Source organism: Pan paniscus, chromosome 20 (genome assembly GCF_029289425.2).
Source record: "Pan paniscus chromosome 20, NHGRI_mPanPan1-v2.0_pri, whole genome shotgun sequence".
NCBI lineage: Eukaryota > Metazoa > Chordata > Mammalia > Primates > Hominidae > Pan > Pan paniscus.
Window position 1 is genome coordinate 46,551,875 of NC_073269.2, and position 24,601 is coordinate 46,576,475.

At 45.7% G+C, this 24,601-nt stretch overlaps 2 protein-coding genes and 1 non-coding gene across 4 annotated transcripts in view; all 3 read right to left on the minus strand.

Moving 5' to 3' along the window:
- Positions 1–1,572, minus strand: part of AKT2 (AKT serine/threonine kinase 2) — a 63,861-nt gene extending 62,289 nt beyond the window's left edge. The window contains exon 1 of the mRNA XM_063600287.1: positions 1,317–1,572. The gene's annotated coding sequence lies outside the window, so the exon portion shown is untranslated. The remainder of the gene's footprint in view (positions 1–1,316) is intronic.
- A 152-nt stretch (positions 1,573–1,724) lies between these two features.
- Positions 1,725–24,601, minus strand: part of C20H19orf47 (chromosome 20 C19orf47 homolog) — a 57,542-nt gene continuing 34,665 nt past the window's right edge. For both annotated transcript variants that reach the window (XM_063600291.1, XM_055103225.2), the window contains exon 10: positions 1,725–4,677. In XM_063600291.1, the coding sequence (XP_063456361.1) occupies positions 4,655–4,677 (23 nt within the window). In that variant the 3' untranslated portion in view covers positions 1,725–4,654. The remainder of the gene's footprint in view (positions 4,678–24,601) is intronic.
- LOC112437934 (U6 spliceosomal RNA) lies at positions 8,795–8,901 on the minus strand. The gene has a single exon (XR_003026436.1). It is a non-coding gene; the product is annotated as a U6 spliceosomal RNA (small nuclear RNA).

Genomic DNA, 24,601 nt, shown 5'->3' on the forward strand with positions numbered 1-24,601 from the left:
TACCAAAAAATACAAAAAAAAAAAAAAAAAAATTAGTCGGGTGCAGTCGCACACACCCATGGTCCCAACTACTCAAACAAAACAACAAATATTTAAGTGGTCATGCTAGGCTAGTATACTTTGTGTAGACCTTGGGATGAAGCTTTCTCTGCTCTTTTTTCTTTCTTTCTTTTCTTTTTCTTTTTCTTTTTTTTTTTTTTTTTTGAGATGGAGTCTCACTCCCGTCGCGCAGGCTGGACTGCAGTGGTGCGATCTCGGCTCACTGCAACCTCCACCTCCAGGGTTCAAGTGATTCTCCTTCCTCAGCCTCCCAAGTGGCTGGGATTACAGGTGCCCACCACCACCCCAAGCTAATTTTTGTATTTTTAGTAGAGGTGGGGTTTTGCCATGTTGTCCAGGCTGGTTTTGAACTCCTGGTCTCAGGTGATCCACCCGCTTCGGCCTCCCAAAGTACTAGGATTACAGACATGAGCCACCAAGCCCAGCCTCTTTTTTATTTATTATTTTATTACTATTTTGAGACAGAGTCTCACTCTGTCTTCCAGGCTGGAATGCAGTGGTGTGAACACACTCACTGCAGCCTTGACCTCCTGGGCTCAAGCAATCCTCCCACCTCAGACTCCAGAGTAGTTAGGACCACAAGCGCACACCACTACGCCCAGCTAATTTTTTTTTTTTTTTTTTTTGAGATGGAGTTTCGCTTTTGTTGCCCAGGCTGGAGTGCAATGGTGTGATCTCAGCTCACTGCATCCTCCACCTCCACCACCTGAGTTCAAGCGATTCTCTTGCCTCAGCCTCCCGAGTAGCTGGGATTACAGGCATGTGCCACCATGCCCGGCTAATTTTGTATTTTTAGTGGAGATGGGGTTTCTCATGTTGGTCAGGCTGGTCTCGAACTCCTGAACTCAGGTGATGCACCCGCCTCGGCTTCCCAAAGTCCTGGGATTACAGGCGTGGGCCACTGCACCCGGCCTGCCCAGCTAATTTTTAAATTTTTTAGAGATGGGGGGGGGGGGTCTCACCATGTTGCCCAGGCTGGTCTCGAACTCCTGGCCTCAAGCAGTCCTCCTGCCTCAGCCTCCCAAAGTGCTGGAATTACAGGCATGAGCCACCACACCCAGCCTTTTCTCCTCTCAATAAGATCAAACACCTTTATCAATCTGCTTCCAACACATAGATGGCTTCCAATCCCATGTGGAATATAAACCAAAGGCCTCACCGTGGCCTTCATGGCTGTATATGATCTGTCCCTGCCTGTTTCTCTAACTTCATCACAAACTACTCTTGTCCCTGGCCCATGTTCCAGACACACATACCTCCTCTCTGCCCCTCCAAAAAGACAAGCCTCAGGGCATTTGGGAACTTGCTGTCTCCTCTGGCTGGACTCTTCATGTCCTTGATCCTGATCTTGGCATGACTGGCTCCTTCTTTCTTTTCTTTCACAACTCTGTTCAAATCTCACCTCCGGGTGCAGTGGCTCATGCCCATAATCCCAGCACTTTGGGAGGCCGAGGCAGCTGGGTCACCTGAGGTCAGGAGTTCCAGACCGGCCCGGCCAACATGGTGAAATCCTGTCTCTACAAAAAAAATACAAAAATTAGCTAGGCATAATGGTGGCTGCCTGTAATCCCAGCTACTTGGGAGGCTGAAGTGGGAGAATCGCTTCAACCCGGGAGGCAGAGGTTGCACTGAGCTGAAATGGTGCCACTGCATTCCAGCCTGGGCAACAGAGCAAGACTCCGTCTCAAAAAAGAAAGAAACAAACAAAAAACCCAAATCTCACCTCCTTAGTGCTTTCCTTGGCCACTCCGAGTCTAAAAGGGCCATGCTGTCACTATGTTTGTAAGCATATTTGAATCCTCTACCTAGGACTTAACACTAAAATATTTTTGTTGTTTATTTTGTGTCCTCCCCCAAGCCAGAATATATATTTGCTCATGAGGACAAGGACTATTGGGCACCGCTGTATTCCCAGCCCATGGAAGAATGCCTATGAAAGAGTTCAGGACACACCACCCCAATATATGCCCATTTGATATGCTGATTACTTCAAACAGAGGGAACTCAGGGGAACAGTAAGTGCAGGGACTTTCTCTGACCTTCCCTTACCTGTCTGCACACGGATCCTCCAAAAGGAACTCCATTGTCATGAATCCCCTCCCCAGGAATCTTCTCAATCAGAGAAGATGAGCTCAGATCACAGGAGAGGAGACTGGAGGTTGACGTGATGCCCAGACTGTCACCTATTCTTCCGGGAAAACTTTTCTTAACTAATAGACAATCTGCATAACAACTTTTATTCACCATACACCTCCTCCCTGCACCCTCCCATAACTTATGTCACCACCACCTCCCAAAAGCCCCAAGCCCCTCTTCTTTTCTGCAGGTCAGGATGCTATATGATAAGCTTCAATCCTCTGACACTTCTTTAAATCTCATATTTTGTGGGACTCTCACATCTAAGTATGTAATTTTTTTTTTTTTTCTCGAGATGGAGTCTCACTCTGTTGCCCAGGCTGGAGTGCAGTGGTGCGATCTCGGCTCACTGCAACCTCTGCCTCCCAGGTTCAAGCAATTCTCCTGCCTCAGCCTTCCAAGTAGCTGGGATTACAGGTGCCCACCATGCCACCACGCCTGGCCAATTTTTATATTTTTAGTAGAGATGGGGTTTCACTATTTTGCCCAGGCTAGTCTCGAACTCCTGACCTCAAGTGATCTGCCCGCCTCAGCCTCCCAAAGTGCTGGGATTACAGGCATGAGCCACCGTGCCCAGCAATTTTTTGCTACTTTTTGTTTGTTTTTGTTTTGTTTCTGAGACAGAGTCTTGCTCTGTTGCCCAGGCTGGAGTGCAATGATACGATCTTGGCTCACTGCAACCTCCGCTTCCCGGGTTCAAGCGATTCTCCTGCCTCAGCCTCCTGAGTAGCTGGGATTACAGGCAAGTGCCACCAGGCCAGGCTAATTTTTCTATTTTTAGTAGAGACGGGGTTTCACCATGTTGATGAGGCTGGTCTCAAGCTCCTGACCTCATGATCCGCCTGCCTCGGCCTCCCAAAGTGCTGGGATTACAGGTGTGAGTCACCATGCTCGGCCTTTTGCTACTGTTAATCTGCCTTATATTGGTTTAATGTGTAAGTCAGCCAAAGAACTTAGAAGCATAGCAGGAGGGGCCGGGCGCAGCGGCTCATGCCTATAATCCTAGCATTTTGGGAGGCCGAGGCGGGCAGATCACGAGGTCAGGAATTAGTAGACCAGCCTGATTAACATGGTAAAACCCCGTCTCTATTAAAAATACAAAAATTAGCAAAGCATGATGGCGCATGCCTGTAATTCCAGCTATTTAAGAGGCTGAGGCAGGAGAATCCCTTGAACCTGTGAGGCGGAGGTTGCAGTGTACTGAGATGGCGCCACTGCACTCCAGCCTGGGCGACAGAGCAATAATCCGTCTCCAAAAAAAACGGGTAGCGGGAAGCCATTTTTCACTCCCTTCCAGTTTCTGGTGCCCAACGTGGGGCATCTTTCACTTTTTACTCTAGGACTGCTTCAGCAGCAGGCTCCTGACATGTCTGACCAAACACTGGCCACAGATAAGATTTCCTACCACATTAGCCCCCCAGATCTCTGCCTGTAGAGTCCAGCGGAAGCAAGATAGGTAAGGGTCTCTTTGTCTTTTTCCCTTTTCTAAGTTTGGATTAGCAGGAGAAAATGTGTGCGAACTAGTTCTTGTATAATAACTCTGGTTTTTTTGTTTGGTTATTTATTTTTTTTTTTTGGTAGTGAGGGGAGGTATTATTGTTTTCTGATTCCTCCCCTCCCAGAGATGGTCATTATTTTCCCATGTCTGTGTCTTTTGTGTTGTGTCATACAGAAGAGAATCATAGGGCAAGAACACAGGCCTCAAAGACTGGTGAGTTCACAGTTCTCTGCAAACCAATGTCTGTTCAGACTAATTTTGCTGTGGGTCCCCAAGACAAAAACCAGATGAGGTGCTCCTTGGGTCTTGTTTTATGTCCTCAGAGCTTGGCTTTTCCATCAGTGAGAACACTCTGGCCTCTGCCAGCTGAGGGTGCAAGTGTCAGCTTGTGTCAGCCAGCCAGTCAAATAGGCTGGAAGCCCACGATGCAGTGACAAGCAGCATTCTCTTTGTCCACTCGTGCCAGCTCTCAGGAGAGTTTGGTCCCAATAACTGTCCCAGTCCATAAGGGCTTTGTTGTCTCAACCTTCAATTGGACAGTGCTAGGAAAGTCCAATCCCAGTAGTGCTTGCCTGGTGTCACAGATTAGCGGGTCAGTGAGTGTCATGAGACACCATTTACACAAACACTATCCTTAATGCCTGTGGCAACAAAGGTCTTTGCTTTCTTTTTTTCTTTTTTGAGACGGAGTCTCGCCCTGTCGCCCAGGCTGGAGTGCAGTGGCTTAATCTCGCCTCACTGCAACCTCCGCCTCCTGGGTTCAAATGATTCTCCTGCCTCAGCCTCCCAAGTAGCTGGGATTACAGGTGCCTGCTACCACGCCCAGCTAATTTTTGTATTTTTAGTAGAGACAGGGTTTTACCATGTTGGCCAGGCTGGTCTTGAACTCCTGACCTCGTGATCCGCCTGCCTCAGCCTCCCAAAGTGCTGGGATGACAGGCGTGAGCCACCGTGCCCGGTCTAAACAGCTGTCTTATTGGTACCTATGGAAAGATCAAGAAGAAAAGAGGACAGAAAGGGATATAACAGCTAGTCTTAGAGACTCCTCTAACAAGATTAAAAAGCAGAAATCAGATTACTTTTTTTGTTTGTTTGAGACTGAGTCTCACTCTGTCGCCCAGGCTGGAGTGCAATAACGTGATCTCAGCTCACTGCAACCTCCGCCTCCCAGGTTCAAGCGATTCTCCCTGCCTCAGCCTCCTGAGTAGCTGACATTACAGGCGCCCGCCACCATACCCGGGTAATTTTTGTATTTTTAGTAGAGATGAGGTTTCACCATGTTGGTCAGGCTGGTCTCAAACTCCTGACCTCAGGTGATCCGCCCGCCTCAGCCTCCCAAAGTGCTGGGATTACATGCATGAGCCACCGTGCCTGGCCTAGATTATTTATTTACGTATTTATTTATTGAGACAGGGTCTCGCTCTGTCACCCAGGCTGGAGCGCAGCGTCGCAATCACCTCTCACTGCAGCCTCTGCCTCCTGGACTCAAGTGATCCTCCCACCTCAACCTCCCGAGTAGGTGGGACTACAGGCATGTGCCACCACTCCTGGCTAATATTTTTAGTTTTGTAGAGACAGGGTCTTGCCATGTTGCCCAGGCTGCTCTTAAACTCCTGGTCTCAAGTGATCCTCCTGCCCTGGCCTCCCAAAGTGCTGGGATTACAGGCATGAACCAACATGCCTGGCCCACTCATGTAAATTAAATACAGTCACGTGTCACTTAATGATGAGAATATGTTCTGAGAAATTCCTTCATTAGGCAATTTCGTCATTGTGTGAACATCAGAAAGTGTATTTATGCAAAGCTAGATCATATAGCCTACTATATACCTAGGCTGTAAGTTATAGTCTATTGCTATAAACTTGTACTGCATGTTATTGTACTGAATACTGAAGGCAATTGTAACACAATGCTGTTTGTTTGTTTGTTTTTATTTTTTTGAGACCAAGTTTTGCTCTGTCGCCCAGGCTGGAGTGAGTGGCACCATCTTGACTCACTGCACCTCTGCCTCCTGGATTGAAGCAATTCTCCTGCCTCAGCCTCCCGAGTAGCTGGGATTACAGGTGCACACCACCATGCCTGGCTAATTTTTTGTATTTTTAGTAGAGATGGGGTTTCGCCACATTGACCAGGCTGGTCTCGAACTCCTGACCTCAAGCAATCTGCCTGCCTCGGCCTCCCAAAACGCTAGGATCACAGGCATGAGCCATTGTGCCTGGCCAAGTGTTCGTATATCTAAACATAGAAAAGGTACAATAAAAGATAAACGTGGGCCAGGTGCAGTGGCTCACACCTGTAATCCCAGCACTTTGGGAGGCTGAGACAGGTGAATCACCTGAGGTCAGGAGTTCAAGACCAGCCTGGCCAACATGGTGAAACCCCATCTCTACTAAAAATACAAAAATTAGCTGGGCGTGGTGGCGGGCATCTGTAATCCCAGCTACTTGGGAGGCTAAGGCAAGAGAATTGCTTGAACCCAGGAGGCAGAGGTTGCAGTGAGCTGAGATCGCACCATTGTACTCCAGCTTGGGCAACAGCGCGAGACCCTGTCTCAAAAAAAAAAAGATAAAAGTGGTGCACTTGTAGAGGGCATCTCCATTATAACCTTATGGGACCACCATTATCTATGTGGTGCATTGCTCATTAAACATCATTATGCAGGAGATGACTGTATGCCTAAAACTGCTAGAAATATAGGAAGTAATCCAAATGCTTTTCAAGTTCACATGACTTGGGTACATCTTTGGTAAATAAAACTAGTTTAATATTGTTGGTTTAATGAAAAACAGCTCTGTCTTCTGACTTACAAAAAAAAATTAAACAAAAACAAAACCCAAAAAACCTTATACATGTATTTCACTTATGGTCCTTGCTTAGATGATGGCTGCCTGACATGCATTTGATGTAAAAATGGTGAATAGTGGGGACAGGCACAGTGGCTCATGCCTGTAATCCCAGCACTTTGGGAGGCCAAGGTGGGCAGATTAGTTGAAGTCAGGAGTACAGGACCAGCCTGGCCAACATAGTGAAACCCAGTCTCTACTAAAAATACAAAAAAAATTAGCCGGGTGCGGTGGCTCACGCCTGTAATCCCAACACCTTGGGAGGCCGAGGTGAGTGGATCACAAGGTCAGGAGTTCAAGATCAGCCTGGCCAAGATGGTGAAAACCTGTCTTTACTAAAAATACAAAAATTAGCTGGGCGTGGTGGCGGGCATCTGTAATCCCAGCTACTCTGGAGGCTGAGGCAGAGAATTGCTTGAACCCAGGAGGCAGAGGTTGTAGTGAGGCGAGATTGCACCACTGCACTCCAGCCTGGGCAACAGAGCGAGACTCCGTCTTGAAAAAAAAAACAAAAAAAAAATTAGCTGGGCGTGGTGGCGGGCACCTGTACTCCCAGCTACTCAGAAGGCTGAGGCAGGAGAATCGCTTGAACCTGAGAGGCGGAGGTTGCAGTGAGCTGAGATCGTGCCACTGCATTCCAGGCCGAGCGACAGAGGTGACTCCGTCTCAAAAAAAAAAAAAAAAATAGCGGGGTTTGGTGGTGCACACCTGTAATCCCAGCTACTCGGGAGGCTGAGGCAGGAGAAAGAATGGCTTGAACCCAGAGGCAGAGGCTGCAGTGAGCCGAGATAGAGTCACTACACTCCAGCTTGGGTGACAGAGTGAGACTGTCTCAAAAAAAAAAGAAAAAGAATGGTGACTAGGGAAATGACTTGGGAGAGCTGACTTTGTCTAATGTCTCATGAAACTTCCATGACTAATCTAAACATAATTGTTAAGAACATGTGAAATAAATAAATGTAAGTAGGATCAAAGTTGATAAATGAACTTTTCAACAACAATCGTGCTTTATGCTTTAACCCGGGAGGCGGAGGTTGCAGTGAGCTGAGATCATGCCATTGCTCTCCAGCCTGGGCTATAAGAGTGAAACATTGTCTCAAAAAAAAAGAAAAAAGAAAAAAGAAAAAATAATTGTGGTTTATAAATAGCTCTTTAAAACGGTTTCCCAACCTCACTGATAACTACACCCTTGGATGGCAGATATTAATTAAATATCCAGGTCATTTCCAAATAAAACAAAATACTAAAGCATTCATTGCTGAACACAGACACAAGTTTATTTACCTTTGGCTTCTTAAAATTTATAGAAAGAAATAATATATTTGGGTCCATAGGTAAACATGTCCTGTTTCATACTGAAAAACTATTCTGCGAGAAAACACGTTTCTAGAAATTATGTGTCTTCACAAAATGTTAGCTCATGACAGTTCAAAATCACTTACTTCCTAGGTTTCGCTGTAGAGTTGCTAAGACTTAAAATTCTCATATACAATTATATAACTACTATAAGTGACTCTGTATGCAAAGTGTACAAGGAAAGTAAGATGTTAGTGAGGTATGAAGATGTGGGGGGGTTTTGTTGAGGAAAAATAACTTAGTCTAGTTTATAAGTTGTTGCAGAATAAAGGAAGGAAGAAAAGATACAGGTAAAACTGGATGCATATAAAAGTTGGAAAGAATCTTTTGTGGTCAAACTGACCAAAATTGATTGAATTTATTATGTCTTAAAAATGAGCCTTAATATCAAGGGTACATTGATGCAAAACTAGAATTTGGCATTATCTTTTAAAATGCAAGATTTTCTTGTAGTATTGATAAAAAAGAGTGAAAGATTTTCTTTTTCACCTTTTAAGTAATCTGCCTTAAAAAAATTATGTCTTATCAAAATAATTTTCTCTTTCATGTTATCTTTTATCAGGCCTTCAATTACTTTCCAAGAAAATAAAATCCTCTCTATTAAGAGAGCTAATATATATATTTTTACAACTATATAACTTTCTTTATTTGCCTTCAAAGCCTTTTAATAATTACCCTGGTGATTATGAAATGAATATTAATAAATATTAAATGCTCATTAAATACTTAAATCATAAAATATTAAATGATTATAAAATGAACAGTTGATTAAATAGGATCCCAGATCACTATATAATTCAATAATCACTCTGGTAACCAGACTAATTATTAGTGACCTAAATTAATAGTTACCTGAGATCCTATTAATCAAATTTTTCCTTTTTTCTTTTCTTAATTTCAAAAAATATGGAAGGCCTCATGAATTTGTGAGTTATCCTTGCACAGGGGCCATGCTAATCTTCTCTGCATCATTCCAACTTTAGTATATGTGCTGCCAAAGCAAGCACTCATCAAGTGTTTTAAATCTTTTTTTACATTTTTGACAAACTTCCTAAAATCAAATTCTAAATTCAGTCTTTTGACCTTGAATTAATTTTGGAATTTGCCAGTTGAGCCCCTGAGAAAGCTCAAAAGATGTGTTTCTCACCTCGAAAAAGAGAGACATTAGCCAGGCACGGTGGCTCACGTCTGTAATCCCAGTACTTTGGGAGGCCGAGGCAGGTGGATCACCTGAAGTCAGGAGTTTAAGACCAGCCTGGCCGACATGGCGAAACCCTGTCTCTACTAAAAATACAAAAAAAATTAGCCAGGCGTGGTGACGGGCACCTATAATCCCAGCTACTCGGGAGGCTGAGGCAGGAGAATCGCTTGAACCCAGGGGGCGGAGGTTGCAGAGAGCCGAGATCGCACCATTGCACTCCAGCCTGGGTAACAGAGCGAAACTCTATCTGAAAAAAGAGAGACATTAGACTAATTAGGCTTATTTGAAATGTTAAATTAAATGGGAAACATTGTCAAATAATAAATGATGCTAAACGTTTATATTTATGAACCCAGGGTAGGAGGTGATGAGGGTGATAAAAAACATTTTTTTAAATAAGTTATATGGCCGGGTGCAATGGCTCGTGCTTGTAATCCCAGCACTTTGGGAGGCCAGGGCAGGTGGATCACGAGGTCAGGAGTTCAAGACCAGCCTAGCCAACACAATGAAACCCCGTCTCTACTAAAAATACAAAAATTAGCTGGGTGTGGTGGCAGCCACCTGTAATCCCAGCTACTTGGGAGGGTGAGGCAGGAGAATTGCTTGAACCCAGGAGGCGGAGGTTGCAGTGAGCCAAGATCGCACCACTGCATTCCAGCCTGGGCGACACAGCTAGACACCATCTCAAAAAAAAAAAAAGTTATATTTCTGGATATGTTACTGATATGAATGTTCTAAAAATTATAAGATTCCTAGAAATCTAATGTTATAAGTCATAATTTTGTTACTATGTTAACATGATATATGCCACAGAAATAACCAGGTTTCCTTGTCAATTGCTGGTTATAATGAACTCTCATCAGATTTTTTAACCATGGCCATTCTGTCTTGCTCATCAATAGTGTTTTGGTTCTTCTCTAAAAGCATTTGCAATCAGCTATTGCCCCAAATTGCTTCTTCAAGATTCATGGAAATGACTCTGACAAGTAGTCTGGAATAGAAGGTCCTAATAAACTTATGATTATAACATTGGACTGGGTAAGAATTTCCAAAACTCTAGTGGAAAAACTGGACTCAGAAAACTGCTGACTCGGCTAGGTGTGGTGGCTCATGCCTGTAATACTAGCACTTTGAGAGGCCCAGGCAGGCGGTTCATTTAAGGCCAGAAGCTCGAGACTAGCCTGGCCAACATAGAGAATCCCGGTCTCTACTAAAAATACAAACAAAACAAAAAAATTAGTTGAGTGTGGTGGTGCACACCTGTAATCCCAGCTACTCCAGAGGCTGAGGCACAAGAATCGCTTGAGCCCGGGAGGTGGAGGTTACAGTGAACCGAGGAACTCCAGCCTGGGTAACAGAGCGAGACTCTGTCTCAGAAAAGAAAAAGAAAAAGAAACCCTGCTAACAACATCAGGAAGAATAAGAATTACATGGGACTGAGCTGACGGATTGTAATTTTTTTTTAATACCTACAGTATTATAGTGCCATAGGCATAGTTTGATGGCAAGTCCCTGGCTTCATAACCTTGAGAGGCATTTATTTATTTATTTATTTATTTATTTATTTATTTATTTATTCTTGAGACAGAGTCTCGCTCTGTCGCCCAGGCTGGAGTGCAGTGGCGTGATCTTGGCTCACTGCAACCTCCGCCTCCCAGGTTCAAGAGATTCTCCCTGCCTCAGCCTCCCGAGTAGCTGGGATTACAGGAACCCACCACCATGCCCAGCTAATTTTTCTATTTTTGGTAGAGACGAGGTTTCGCCATGTTGGTCAGGCTGGTCTCAAACTCCTGACCTCGTGATCCACCTGCCTCGGCCTCCCAAAGTGCTGGGATTGCAGGTGCGAGCCACCGCGCCTGGCCTGAGAGGCTTTGCCTGGCCAACATAGAGAAACCCATCTCTACTAAAAATACAAAAATTTGCTGGGCATGGTGGCCCACGCCTGCAGTCCCAGCTACTTGGGAGGCTGAGACAGGAGAATCACTCGAACCTGGGAGGTGGAGGTTGCAGTGAGCCAAGATCACTCCACTGCACTCCAGCCTGGGTGACAGAGCGAGACTCTGTCTAGGAAAAAAATTTTTTAAAAAAAGGTCCAATCTGGGCCAGGCACAGTGGCTCATGCCTGTAATCCGAGCACTTTGGAAGGCCGAGGCAGGTGGATCACTTGAGGTCAGGAGTTGGAAAACAGCCTGGTCAACATGGAGAAACCCCATCTCTACTAAAAATACAAAACATTAGCCGGGCATGGTGGTGGGCCCCTGTAATCCCAGCTACTCAGGAGGCTGAGGCAGGAGAATCGCTTGAACCCGGGAGGCAGAGGTTGCAGTGAGCCAAGAACGTGCCACTGCACTCCAGCCTAGGCGACAGAACAAGACTCCATCTCCAAAAAGCAAAAAAAAGAATCTTTACAATCAATCATTATTCTTACTGCTCTTACATAAATAATCAGGCCAAGTTTAATAAGAGACCAACCTTATTTTGCAACAAATTGATATTTTTTTCCTTGAAACAGGGTCTTGCTCTATTACCCAGGCTGGAGTACAGTGGTAGGATCACGGCTCACTGCAGCCTCCACCCCCCAGGCTCAGATGATCCTTCTGAGGTCAGCCTCCTGAGTAGTCGGGACTACAGGCATGCACGAACATGTCTAATTTTTTTGTATTTCGTGTGCCACCAGGTCTGATTTTTTTGTATTTTTTATAGAGATGGGGTTTTGCCATGTTGCCCAGGCTGGTCTCCTAGACTAAAGCAATCTGCTCCTGCCTCGACTCCCAAAGTGCTGGGATTACAGGCATGAGCCACCACTCCTGGCAACAAATTGATCTCATTGTGATTGTGTCTGGCAGAAATGGGGGTGACTGTACAAAGAAAAATCATGTTTCAGAAGAAAACTATAGTGTATCCATTATTAGATTCTAGTTCATTGTTGTGGAGGGTTTGTTATTTACCTGGAAACTTGAGTGGATCCTGAATTCTTCCAGTTTCCTCAAATGTCTGGCTATGACTCTCCAAACTAACATTTCCAGTTTTTCTCCCTTCTGACTTGGAGTTACTGAAAGTAAGACTTCCTTTCCTGAAGCCCTGCAAGCTAAAACTAGAAGACTTGATAGAGACTTCAGATAAATCACCACAAACACTTAGGTATACACCACCTTCATGCCTACCGATATACAAACTAATCAGAAAGTTCACTGGGATCACACCTATAATCCCAGCATTTTGGGAGGCCGGGGTGGGAAGACCACCTGAGGTCAGGAGTTCAAGGCCAGCCTGGGCAATGTGGCGAAACCCCATACAAAAATTAGCCGGGCGGGGTGGCGGGTGCCTGTAATCCCAGCTACTTGGGAGGCTGAGGCAGGAGAATCGCTTGAACCTGGGAGGCGGAGGCTGCAGTGAGCCAAGATTGTGCCATTGCACTCCAGCCTGGGCAACAAGAGCAAAACTCCATCTAAAAAAAAAAAAAACAGGCCAGGCGCAGTAGCTCACACCTGTAATCCCAGCACTTTGGGAGGCCGAGGTGGGGGGATCACGAGGTCAGAAGATCGAGACCATCCTGGCTAACACGGTGAAACCCCATCTCTACTAAAAATACAAAAAATTAGCTGGGCGTGGTGGTGGGCACCTGTAGTCCCAGCTACTTGGGAGGCTGAGGCAAGAGAATGGCGTGAACCCAGGAGGCGGAGCTTGCAGTGAGCGGAGATCATACCACTGACTCCAGCCTGGGCAACAGAGCGAGACTCTGTCTCAAAAAAAAAAAGGCCGGCACAGTGGCTCATGCCTGTAATCCCAGCACTTTGGGAGGCCGAGGCAGGTGGATCACAAGGTCATCGAGACCATCCTGGCTAACACGGTAAAACCCCGTCTCTACTAAAAATACAAAAAATTAGCCGGGCGTGGTGGCATGCGCCTGTAGTCCCAGCTACTCAGGAGGCTGAGGCAGGAGAATCGCTTGAACCTGGCAGACAGAGGTTGCAATGAGCCGAGATCGCATCACTGCACTTCAGCCTGGGCGACAGAACGAGACTTTGTCTGAAAAAAAAAAAAAAAAAAAAAAAAAAAAAGTTCACTGGAACCCCTAATGCAAATTGCAACCAGGAAAATCTGTGTCAAATTATCACTGCCTGCCCCTACTCCAACTGAAAATGCTTTGATCCAGCATCTAGAAATCATGTCAATTGGCTGCCCTCCAGGCTCAGAAACTAGTTTACAGATTGCTGCAAACATTAACCTTATTCTTTTGTTTCCTCTTATTAAATACCTGTTTGCTTGTGCCATACAGAGGCCTGACTGTGATGGCAGCCCACCTGCCACACCACCTCCTGGAATGAGACAGAACTGATTAATTGGACTGACCTAGTCCCAGGTCTCATACTATTCAAACACTAATCTGATTTTTCTGTCATCCACCACCAAATCAACTTTTAGCATGTGGAACTTCTAGAGAAGTTTCAGATAGGAGAAATGAAGAAGTTTGAGAAATGCCATCCCAAAATACATCCCTTTGATAGACTGATTACTTCAAATGGAGGGAACCTGGGGAACAGCAAGGGCAGGGAGGACTTTCTTTGACCTTCCCTTATCTACCTAAACACGGATCCTCCAAAAGGAACTCCAGTGTCATGAATCCCCTCCCCAGGAATCTTCTCAATCAGGAAAGATGAGCTCAGATCACAGGAGATGAGACTGGAGGTTGGCACCACGCCCAGATCTATTCTTCTGGGACAACTTTTCTTAACTAAGAGACTTATAATCTGCGTAACAAGACAACTTTTATTCACCATACACTTCCTCCCTGCACCCTCCCATAATTTAGGTCACCACCACCTCCTAGAAGCCGCAAGCCCCTCTTTTTTCTGTAGCTCAGGATGCTATATAAGCTTCAATCATCTGGCCCTTCTTTGAATCTCATATATTGTGGGGCTCCTGTGCATACTTACTTAATTAAAATGAGTTTTTTTCTACTGTTAATCTGCCTTATGTCAATTTAATATGTAGCCCAGTCAAAGAACCTAGAAGGGTAGAGGGAAGCCATTTTTTGCTCCCCTACACCAGGCACATAGTTGGGACTTGGGGATCAAAAAATATTTGTTTACCAAATGCAGTTTTGATTAGGAAGGTTAAAGCTCTGTACTAGGCTGATTTTTATTCCAGGTCTGAACTTGTCTGTTTACCGAGTTGGCCAGGCACGGTGGCTCATGCCTGTCATCCCAGCACTTTGGAAAGCTGAGGTGGGCGGATCACTTGAGGCCAGGAGTTCGAGACCAGCCTGCTACTAAAAATACAAAAAATTAGGCCAGGCGCAGTGGCTCACGCCTGTAATCCCAGCACTTTGGGAGGCAAAGGAGAGCGGATCACCTGAGATCAGGAGTTCGACACCAGCCTGGCCAACATAGCGAAATCCCATTTCTACCAAAAATACAAAAATTAGCCAGGCGTTGTGGTGGGCACCTGTAATCCCAGCTAATCAGGAGGCTGAGGGAGGAGAATCGCTTGAACCTGGGAGGCAGAGGTTTCAGTGAGCCAAGATCGTGCCACTGTACTCCAGCCTGGGCGACACAGTCAGACTCTGTCTCAAAAAAAAAAAAAAAAAGGTAGATTTGAAATAGAAAAATCCTTACAACACAGCCTCCCACATTACTAAGAAAAACTGAAATAATATAAACACCACCTGATCTTTTTCAAGAAGAGAAAAATTTCACAGCTGCCCAGTGGATTTATAAACTCTATTCACACTTGCCACAAGATGGCGCCACATGAGCTGGTCATCCCTGCAGAAACCCAGCTATGTCTTGCAGGCATCAAGTCTTCCTAGAGCAATTTGCGGGACCATTATATTTGAACATTCACTGTCTAAAAGGAAGCTCTTACACGACACCTAAATGCAACATGTTAAGTCACCAGCGTGTCTCGGAAAGATAAATAAATAAATGTAACATGTGATCCTGAATTGGATTCCAAGCCAGGAGAAAAAACAGCAATAAGGAACGTTATTGGGACAATTGATGAAATTGGAACATGAATTTTGCATTAGATAAAAGTATCATGTCCATGTTAAATTTCTTGTTTTGATAGTTGTACTGTGCTTATGAAAGACAATGTTCGGCCAGACATGGTGACCCACGCCTGGAATCCCAGCACTTTGGGAGGCTGAGGCAGGTGGATCACCTGAGGTCAGGAGTTCAAAGACCAGCCAGCCCAACATGGTGAAACCCCATCTCTACTAAAGAATACAAAAATTAGCCGGACGTGGTGGTGGGCGCCTGTAATCCCAGCTACTGGGGAAGCTGAGGCAGGAGAATTGCTTGAACCCAGATGAAGGAGGTTGCAGTGAGCCAAGATCGCACCATTGCACTCCAGCCTGGGCGACAAGAGCAAAACTCTGTCTCAAAAAAAAAAAAAAAAAAGGAAAGAGAATGTTCTTGATCTTAGGAACTACACACAAGTGTCCTGAGGTAAAGAAAGACACATGATATTCTCCAACCTAATTCTGAAATGGCTCATAACACAATAGATATAGATGATGCATGTATCCTTATGGAGGGGAGAAAAGGGAACAGTAAGACAAATGGAACAAATTGTAAACAATTGGCAAATCTGGGTAAAGAGTATACAGAAATCCTTTGTACTCTTGTTACTTTTTTTTTTTTCTGAGACCAAGTCTCACTCTGCTGCCCAGGCTGGAGCGCAGTGGTGAGATCTCGGCTTACTGCAACTTCCGCCTCCCGGGTTCAAGCGATTCTCCTGCCTCAGCCTCCTGAGTAGCCGGGGGGACTACAGGCACCCACCATCACGCCCAGCTGATTTTTGTATTTTTAATAGAGACGGGATTTCACCATGTTGGTCAGGCTGGTCTTGAACTCCTGACCTCAGGTGATCTGCCAGCCTCGGCCTCCCAAAGTGCTGGGATTACAGGTGTGAGCCACTGCATCAGGCTTCTTGTTACTTTTCTAAAAGTTTACAATTATACTAAAATAAAGCATTACCAAAAAAGTTATTTTATAGCCTGTAAGAATGTCATTAAAACAATTTTTTTTTTTTTTTTGAGACAGAGCCTTGCTGTTGCCCAGGCTGGAGTGCAGTGGTGCCATCTCGGCTCACTGCAGGCTCCGCCCCCCGGGGTTCACGCCATTCTCCTGCCTCAGCCTCCTGAGTAGCTGGGACTACAGGCGCCCGCCACCTAGCCCAGCTAATTTTTTGTATTTTTAGTAGAGACGGGGTTTCACCATGTTAGCCAGGATGGTCTTGATCTCCTGACCTCGTGATCCGCCCGCCTGGGCCTCCCAAAGTGTTGGGATTACAGGCGTGAGCCACCGCGCCCGGCCCTTTTTTTTTTTTTTTTTTTTTTTGAGACGAAGTCCTGCTCTGTCACAGGCTACAGCGCAGTGGTGCAATCCTGGCTCACTGCAACCTCTGCCTCCCCGGTTCAAGTGATTCTTGTGCCTCAGCCTCCTGAGTAGCTGGGATTACAGGCGCATGCCACCATGCCCAGCTAACTTTTGTATTTAAGTAGACTCTGTGTTTCGCCATGTTGGCCAGACTGGTCTCGAACTCTTGTTTTGAAGTGATCCACCCACCTCTGCCTCCCAAAGTGCTGGGATTACAGGCATGAGCCACCATACCTGAGCAGGTGTGTTTGTTTGTTTGGAGACAGGGTCTCGTTCTGTCACCCAGACTAGAATGCAGTGGCATGAGCTCGGCTCACTGCAACCTCTGCCTCCTGGGCTCAAGGGATCCTCTTGCCTTAGCCTCCCTAGTAGCCGCCATACCTGGCTAATTTTTGTATTTTTTGTAGAGACAGGGTTTTGCCTTGTTGCCCAGGCTGGTATTGAACTCCTGAGCTCAAGCAATCCACCTGCCTCTGCCTCCCACAGTACTGGGATTACAGGAAATTTCAGAGATAAAATTAGGTATCAACACTGTATGCCAGGTACTGTTTTAAGCCTTTCACACTAATCGACTCATTTAATCCCCAAAACCATTCCATGGGATAGGTGCTATTATTACTCTCATCTTGGTTTTTTTGGTTTTGTGGCTTTTTTTTTTTTTTTGAGACAGTGTCTTGCTCTATCACCCAGGCTGGAGTGCAGTGATGCAATTTTGGCTCACTGCAACTCCGCCTCCCGGGTTCAAGCAATTCTCCTGCCTCAGCCTCCCAAGTAGCTGGGATTACAGTCACCCGCCACCACGCCCGGCTAATTATTACTCTCATCTTAGTGAAGAGGAAACTGAAGACAGGTTGAGTAACTTGTGGATCACACAGCTGTAGGATCAAGCTCTTCATAATAACACACAATCAAAAAGGTTTAAGGATGGCCAGGATATGCTCTACTGATAATTTAGGACCAAGTACTCTGTAAAATGTCTAGAGGGAGGAAAGGCAACTTTATTTATTTATTTATTTATTTAGAAACGAAGTCTCACTCTGTCGCCAGGCTGGAGTGCAGTGGTTTGATCTCGGCTCACAGCAACCTCTGCCTCCCAGGTTCAAGCAATTCTCCTGCCTCAGCCTCCAGAGTAGCTGGGATTACAGGCGCGTTGTCACCACACCCGGCTAATTTTTTGTATTTTTAGTAGAGATGGGGTTTCACCATGTTAGCCAGGATGGTCTCGCTCTCCTGACCTCGTGATCTGCCCGCCTCAGCCTCCCAAAGCGCTGGGATTACAGGTGTGAGCCACCGCGCCCAGCCAGAAAGTCAACTTTTTTTTTTTTTTTGAGACAGAGTCTTGTTCTGTCACCCAGGCTGCAGTGCAGTGGTGCAATCTTGGCTCACTGCAACCTCCACCTCCCAGGTTCAAGCAATTCTCCTGCCTCAGCCTCCCAAGTAGCTGGGATTACAGGTGCCCACGACCACGCCAGGCTAATTTCTGTATTTTTAGTGGAGACGGTTTCACCATATTGGCCAGGCTGGTCTCAAACTCCTGACCTTGCGATCCACCCACCTCAGCCTCCCAAAGTGTTGGGATTACAGGCGTGAGCCACGGCGCCCAGCCCCGGAAAGGCAACATTAAAGGACAACTTTGCTGTGATGAATTTAGGTGTTTTTGTTTTTGTTTTGAGATGGAGTCTCGCTCTGTCACCCAGGCTGGAGTGTAGTGGCACAATCTCAGCTCACTGCAATCTTTGCCTCCTGGGTTCAAGTGATTCTCCTGCCTCAGCCTCCCTAATAGCTGGGATTACGGGCATGCACCACCACACCCGGCTAATTTTTGTATTTTTAGTAGAGACGGGGTTTCGCCATGTTGGCCAGGCTGGTCTTGAACTCCTGACCTCAGGTGATCCACCTGCCTCAGCCTCCCAAAGTGCTAGGATTATAGGCATAAGCCACCACATCTGGCCGAATTTAAGTGCTCTGAGTCCCCTGCCTCAACCTGACACTGAAACTGATGCAAAACTCAGTCCTGAATTATGCAGTTTAACCAAAATAAAAGAGAGACATAAAGTGGCTGCTGATTATGTAGCTGAACCTACCAGCCATTATCACTGGAGGAGAAATCAGAATGTTCTTTAAACAAACCTGATTATTCTCAATACCCACTTTTATTTATTTGTTATTTGTTTGAAACAAGCAAATAAATAAAACAGGGTCTCACTCTGTCTCCCAGGCTGAAGTTCAGTAGCACGATCAGGGTTCACTGCAGCTTCAAACTCCTGGGCTCAGTCAATCCTCCCACCTCAACTTCCCAAGTAGCTGGGACTACAGGTGTGCACTACCATGCCTGGCTAATTTCTTGTATTTTTTGTAGAGAAGGGTTTCACCATGTTGCCCTGGCTGGTTTCAAACTCCTGGGCTCAAGGGATCCGCCCACCTCAGCTTCCCAGAGGGCTGGGATTACAGGCATGAGCCACTGTAGCTGGCCTCAATATCCGCTTTTAAATACATAAATGTTATAAACTCAAACTTATAAAACATAGAGACATTCCCTGTAACCCTGCAATTTTACTCCTAGGTATTTACCCTATGGATATGTTCACAGATGAGCAAAATATGGTATATACAAGAGGGACCATTTGTGATAGAAAAGGTCTTGGAAAACACCTAAGTGTCCATAATTATAAGACTGGTTAAATACATCATGATATAGCCACATAGGAATAGAACAGATTTTTTTTTTTTTTTTGAGACAGAATCTCACTCTGTCACCCAGGTTGGAGTGCAGTGGCACGACCTTGGCTCACTGCAACCTCCGCCTCCCAGGTTCAAGCAATTCTCATGCCTCAGCCTCCCAAATAGCTGGGATTACAGGCGTATGCCACTACACCTGACAAATTTTTGTGTTTTTAGTAAAGACAAGTTTTCGCCATGTTGGCCAGGCTGGTCTCAAACTCCTCACCTCAAGTGATCCGCCCGCCTCAGCCTCCCAAAGTGTTGGGATTACAGGCGTGAGCCACCACACCCAGAACAGAACATTTTATAAGAATACACAACAAAAGCACAGTGGCTCAAGCCTGTAATCCCAGCACTTTGGGAGGCCAAAGCAGGCAGATCGCTTGGGCCCAAGAGTTTGAGACTAGCCTGGGCAACATGGCCAGACCCTGTCTCTACAAAAAATTAAAAAATTAGCCGGGCATGTGCCTATAGTCCCAGCTACTTGGGAGGCTGAAGCAAGAGGATTACCTGAGCCCAGGAGGTCAAGGCTGCAGTAAGCTGTGATCATGCCACTGCACTCCAGCCTAGGCAGCACAGTGAGACCATGTTTCAAATAAACAAATAAATAAAAGTGGATATTGAAAATGATCAGGTTTGTTTGAAGAAAATTTTGATTTCTCCTCCAGTGATAATGGCTAGTAGGTTCAGCTACATAATCAGCAGCCACTTTATTTCTCTCTCTCTTTTTTTTTTTTTTTTTTTTTTGAGACACAGTCTCACTCTGTCACCCAGGCTGGTGTACGGTGGCTCGGTCTCAGCTCACTACAACCTCCAACTCCCAGGTTCAAGCGATTCTCCTGCCTCAGCCTGAGTAGCTGGGATTACAGGCATGCGCCACCACTCCTGGCTAATTTTTGTATTTTTAGTAGAGACGGGGTTTCTCCATGTTGGTCAGGCTGGTTTCGAACTTCTGACCTCAGGTGATCTGCCGGCCTCAGCCTCCCAAAGTGCTGGGATTACAGGCGGGAGCCACCGCGCCTCGCCTATTTCTCTCTTTTATTTTGGTTAAACCTTGCATAATTCAGGACTGATTTTTGCATCATTTGAGTGTCAAATTGAGGCAGGGGCTCAGAGCACTTAAACCTAAATTCATCATAGGAAAGTTGTCCCTTGAAGTTGCCTTTCCTCCCCGCGAACATTTTACAGAGTACTTGCTCCTGGGTGGCAGAGCGACCTTATCTCAAAAAAAAAAAAAAAGAATATGCAACAAAATATGCAGTTACTTTAAAAGGAGCTTTTTCCAATAAGGACACTAAATAAAATATGCTTAACATCATTAGCTATCAGAAAATGCAAATCAACACCACAGTAAGATGCCATTTAACACCCACTAGGACAACTATAATCAAAAAGTCAGATACTAGTAAGTGTTGGTGAGGATGTGGAGAAAATGGGACCCTCATATACTGCTGGTGGAAATGTAAGATCATACAGCTGATGGAAAACAGTCTGGCAGTTCTTCAGATGGTTAAAAATAGAATTATCATATGACCCAACAATTCTACTCCTAGGGTATATACCCAAGAGAATTGAAAACATATGTCTACACAGAATACTTGTACCTGAATATTGATAGCAGCATTATTCACAATAGCCCAAAAGTATAAACAACCCAAATGTCCATCAACTCATAGATAAACAAATGTAATACATCCATACAATGGAATATTATTTAGCCGATAAAGGAATGAAACTCTGATACATGCCTGGTGACAGAGTGAGACTCCATCTCAAAAAAAAAAAAAAGGAATACAGGCCAGCCACGGTGGCTCACATGTATAATCCCAGTGCTTTCAGAGGCTGAGGCAGGCAGGAGGATCACTTGAGCACAGGAGTTCAAGACCAGCCTGGGCTGGAGTGCAGTGGCATGATCTCAGGTTCAAGCGATTCTCGTGCCTCAGCCTCCCAAGTACCTGGGATCACAGGTGTGTGCCACCACACCCCGCTAATTTTTGTATTTTTAGTAGAGATGGAGTTTCACCATGTTGGCCAGGGTAGTCTCGAACTCCTGACCTGAGGTGATCCGCCCACCTCGGCCTTCCAAAAGTGCTGGGATTAAACATGTGAGCCACCGCACCCAGCCGAATTGTTCACTTTAAATTAGTGAATTGTCTGATACATGAATTATATCTCAGTAGAGCTGTTTTTCTAAAAGCTCGTTATGTACTAATATAAAACAATCTCCAAGGTATATTAAGTGAAAAAAGCAAAGTGTAAAACTATTAGATATGTAACCATCTGAGTAAGAAAATATAATTATGTTTGTAAATATACAGATATTTCTGGGGGAACTCATAAAACTCCAGTAACACTGACTGCCTCTGGAGAGGGGAACTGGATGACTGACGGACCCAGAGTAGAAGCAGAATTGTTATTTTTAAAATAAGAGATGCCCAAAAATACATAAAAATTAACACAATGAATACCATGTGCCTACCGCCCAGTTTTAAAAACCATTACACCAGGCGCAGTGGCTCACACCTATAATCCCAGCACTTTGGAAGGCCGAGGTGAGTGGATTGCTTGAGTCCAGGACTTCAAGACCAGCCTGGGCAACATAGCAAGCCCCCTTCTCTACAAAAAAACCTGCAAAAATTGGGCCGGGCGCAGTGGCTCACGACTGCAATCCCAGCACTTTGGGAGGCCAAGGCGGGTGGATCACCTGAGGTTGGGAGTTTGAGACCAGCCTGACCAACACGGAGAAACCCCGTCTCTACTAAAAATACAAAAAACTAGCCGGGCATGGTGGCGCATGCCTGTAATCTCAGCTACTTGGGAGGCTGAGGCAGGAGAATCGCTTGAACCCGGGAGGCACAGGTTGCGGTGAGCCAAAATCACGCCATTGCACTCCAGCCTGGGCAACAAGAGCAAAACTCGGTCTCAAAAAAAAAAAAAAAATTAGCCAAACATGGTGGCACGCACCTGTAGTCCCAGATACTCAGGAGGCTGAGGTGGGAGGATCACTTGACCCTGAGAGGCGGAGAGTGCAGTGAGTTGAGATTGCACCACTGCAGTCTAGCCTGGGCGACAGAGCAAGACCCTATCTCAAAAAATAATAATAATAAATAAAAATAAAAAATAAACACAAGGAGCCCCACTGTCTTACCCCACACCTTGCGCTTTCACAGGCTCACACTTCCTTCAGGTGGCGGAGTCCCTCACATGATGCAGTGAAGGGAGATGTGGAGTCTTGCTGGGTCGCCCAGGCTGGAGTGCAGTGGCACAATCTCGGCTCACTGCAATGTCTACCTCCTGGGTTCAAGCGACTCTCCTGCCTCAGCCTCCTGAGCAGCTGGGACTACAGGCCTATACCATCACGCCTGGCTACATTTTTGTATTTTTAGTAGAGACAGTGTTTCACCATGTTGGCCAGGCTGGTCTGGAACTCCTGACCTCAAGTGATCCACCTGCTTTGGCCTCCCAAAGTGCAGGGATTACAGGCGTGAGCCACCATGCCCGGCCCAATTTGCTTTTTTCACTCAGTGTTTTAGTTTATTCATATTGATATGTGCAACATTAGTTCATTTTCATTGATGTACACTATCCCACATCCAATATGTAAAACATAATGCATCCAACATTGGTGTCTTATTTTCCAACATGACCACAATGCGAGTTCTCATCCCACATGCTCTTCTTACAAGGAGATGTTGACTTCCTCTTACTGAGAAGTGGGATCTATCATGCCTCCTCCTGAATCTGATGGGCCAGTGACTGTGGCAGAAGTGAAGCCCTGTGGCTTCCAATGCTAGGTTAGAAAAGGCCATACAGGGCTGGGCATGGTGGCTCACGCCTGTAATCCCAGCACTTTGGGAGGCCGAGGCGGTCGGATCACGAGGTCAGGAGATCGAGACTATCCTGGCCAATATGGTGAAACCCCATCTCTACTAAAAATACAAAAAATTAGCCGGGCATGGTGGCGGGCGCCTGTAGTCCCAGCTACTTGGGAGGATGAGGCAGGAGAATGGCGTGAACCCGGGAGGCGGAGCTTGCAGTGAGCTGAGATCGCGCCACTGCACTCCAGCCTGGGCGACAGAGCGAGACTCCATCTCAAAAAAAAAAAAGAAAGAAAAGGCCATACAGTTTCCTCTGGCTCTCAAGAAGCTCCTTCTTGAAACCCAGCTGCCATGCTGTAAGGAAGCACAGGCCACAGGAAGAAGTCATGTGTAGGCATTCTGGCTGGCAGCCCAAGCTGGGCCCCAGATAAGTGCCAGTACTGGTTAACCACCAGGTATCTGAGGAAGTTTTAAGACGACACCAACCTCAGCCAACATCTTACTAAAATCACATGAGCGCCCCCAAGTGATAACAGCCTAATTAAGTCCAGTCAACCCCTGGGACTATAAGAGATAATAAAATGATTGTTAATTTAAGCCACTAAGTTTTGGGGTGATTAGTGATGCATTAGGTAACTGGAACAACTATGCCACAATCTGTCCATTCTCCAGTTGCTGGATATTTGTTTCCACATTTATGCTATTACAAACAGCACTGCTGTGAACATTCTCATACATGTCTTTTGCATGTACGTGGAAGTTTCTCCAGGGTATATATTTGCTAGGAGAGTAACTGCTGGGTTGGAAAGTGTGTCACCTTCAACTTTACCACAACCTACCAAATTATTTTCCAAGATGGTTGGTACCAGCTTACATTCCATCAGCAAAGTATATCCTCCCATTACTCCAAATCTTCCCTAACACTTGAGACTTAAGGTTTTTGCCAGTCTACTGGGTGCACAATGGTCTTATTTCATATCCTTTTAAGGACTGGAATTGTGTACTGTTCCCATGAATTAATCCAAAATAAGTGCTTAAACCTATAGTAATGTTGCTTTTTAAAATTTTTTATTTTTTCGAGACAGGGGCTCACTCTGTTGCCCAGGCTAGAGTGCAGTGTCGTGATCACAGCTCACTGCAGCTTCTACCTGTTGCGCTCAAGTGATCCTCCTGCCTCAGCCACCCAAGCAGCTGGGACTACAGCCATGCACCACCACGCCGAGCTAATTTTTAAATTTTTTGTAGAGATGGAGTTTCACCATGTTGCCCAGTCTGGTCTGGAACTCCTGGGCTGAAGAGATCTGCCTGCCTTGGCCTCCCCAAGTGTTGGGATTACAGGCATGAGCCACCATGCCCAGCCCGCTTTTCCTTTTTAAGAATGATTTACACATTGGGGTTCCATATTAAGGCTTCATTTTCTAAAATGGAGTTGTCACTGGTATGATGGCTCATGCCTGTAATTCCTACAATTACAGGCAAGAGGCAGGAGGATCATCTGAGTCCAGGAGTTCAAGGCTGCAGTAAGCTACGATTGTGCCTCTGCAATCTGGCCTGGGTGACAGAGCAAGATCCTGTCTCCATA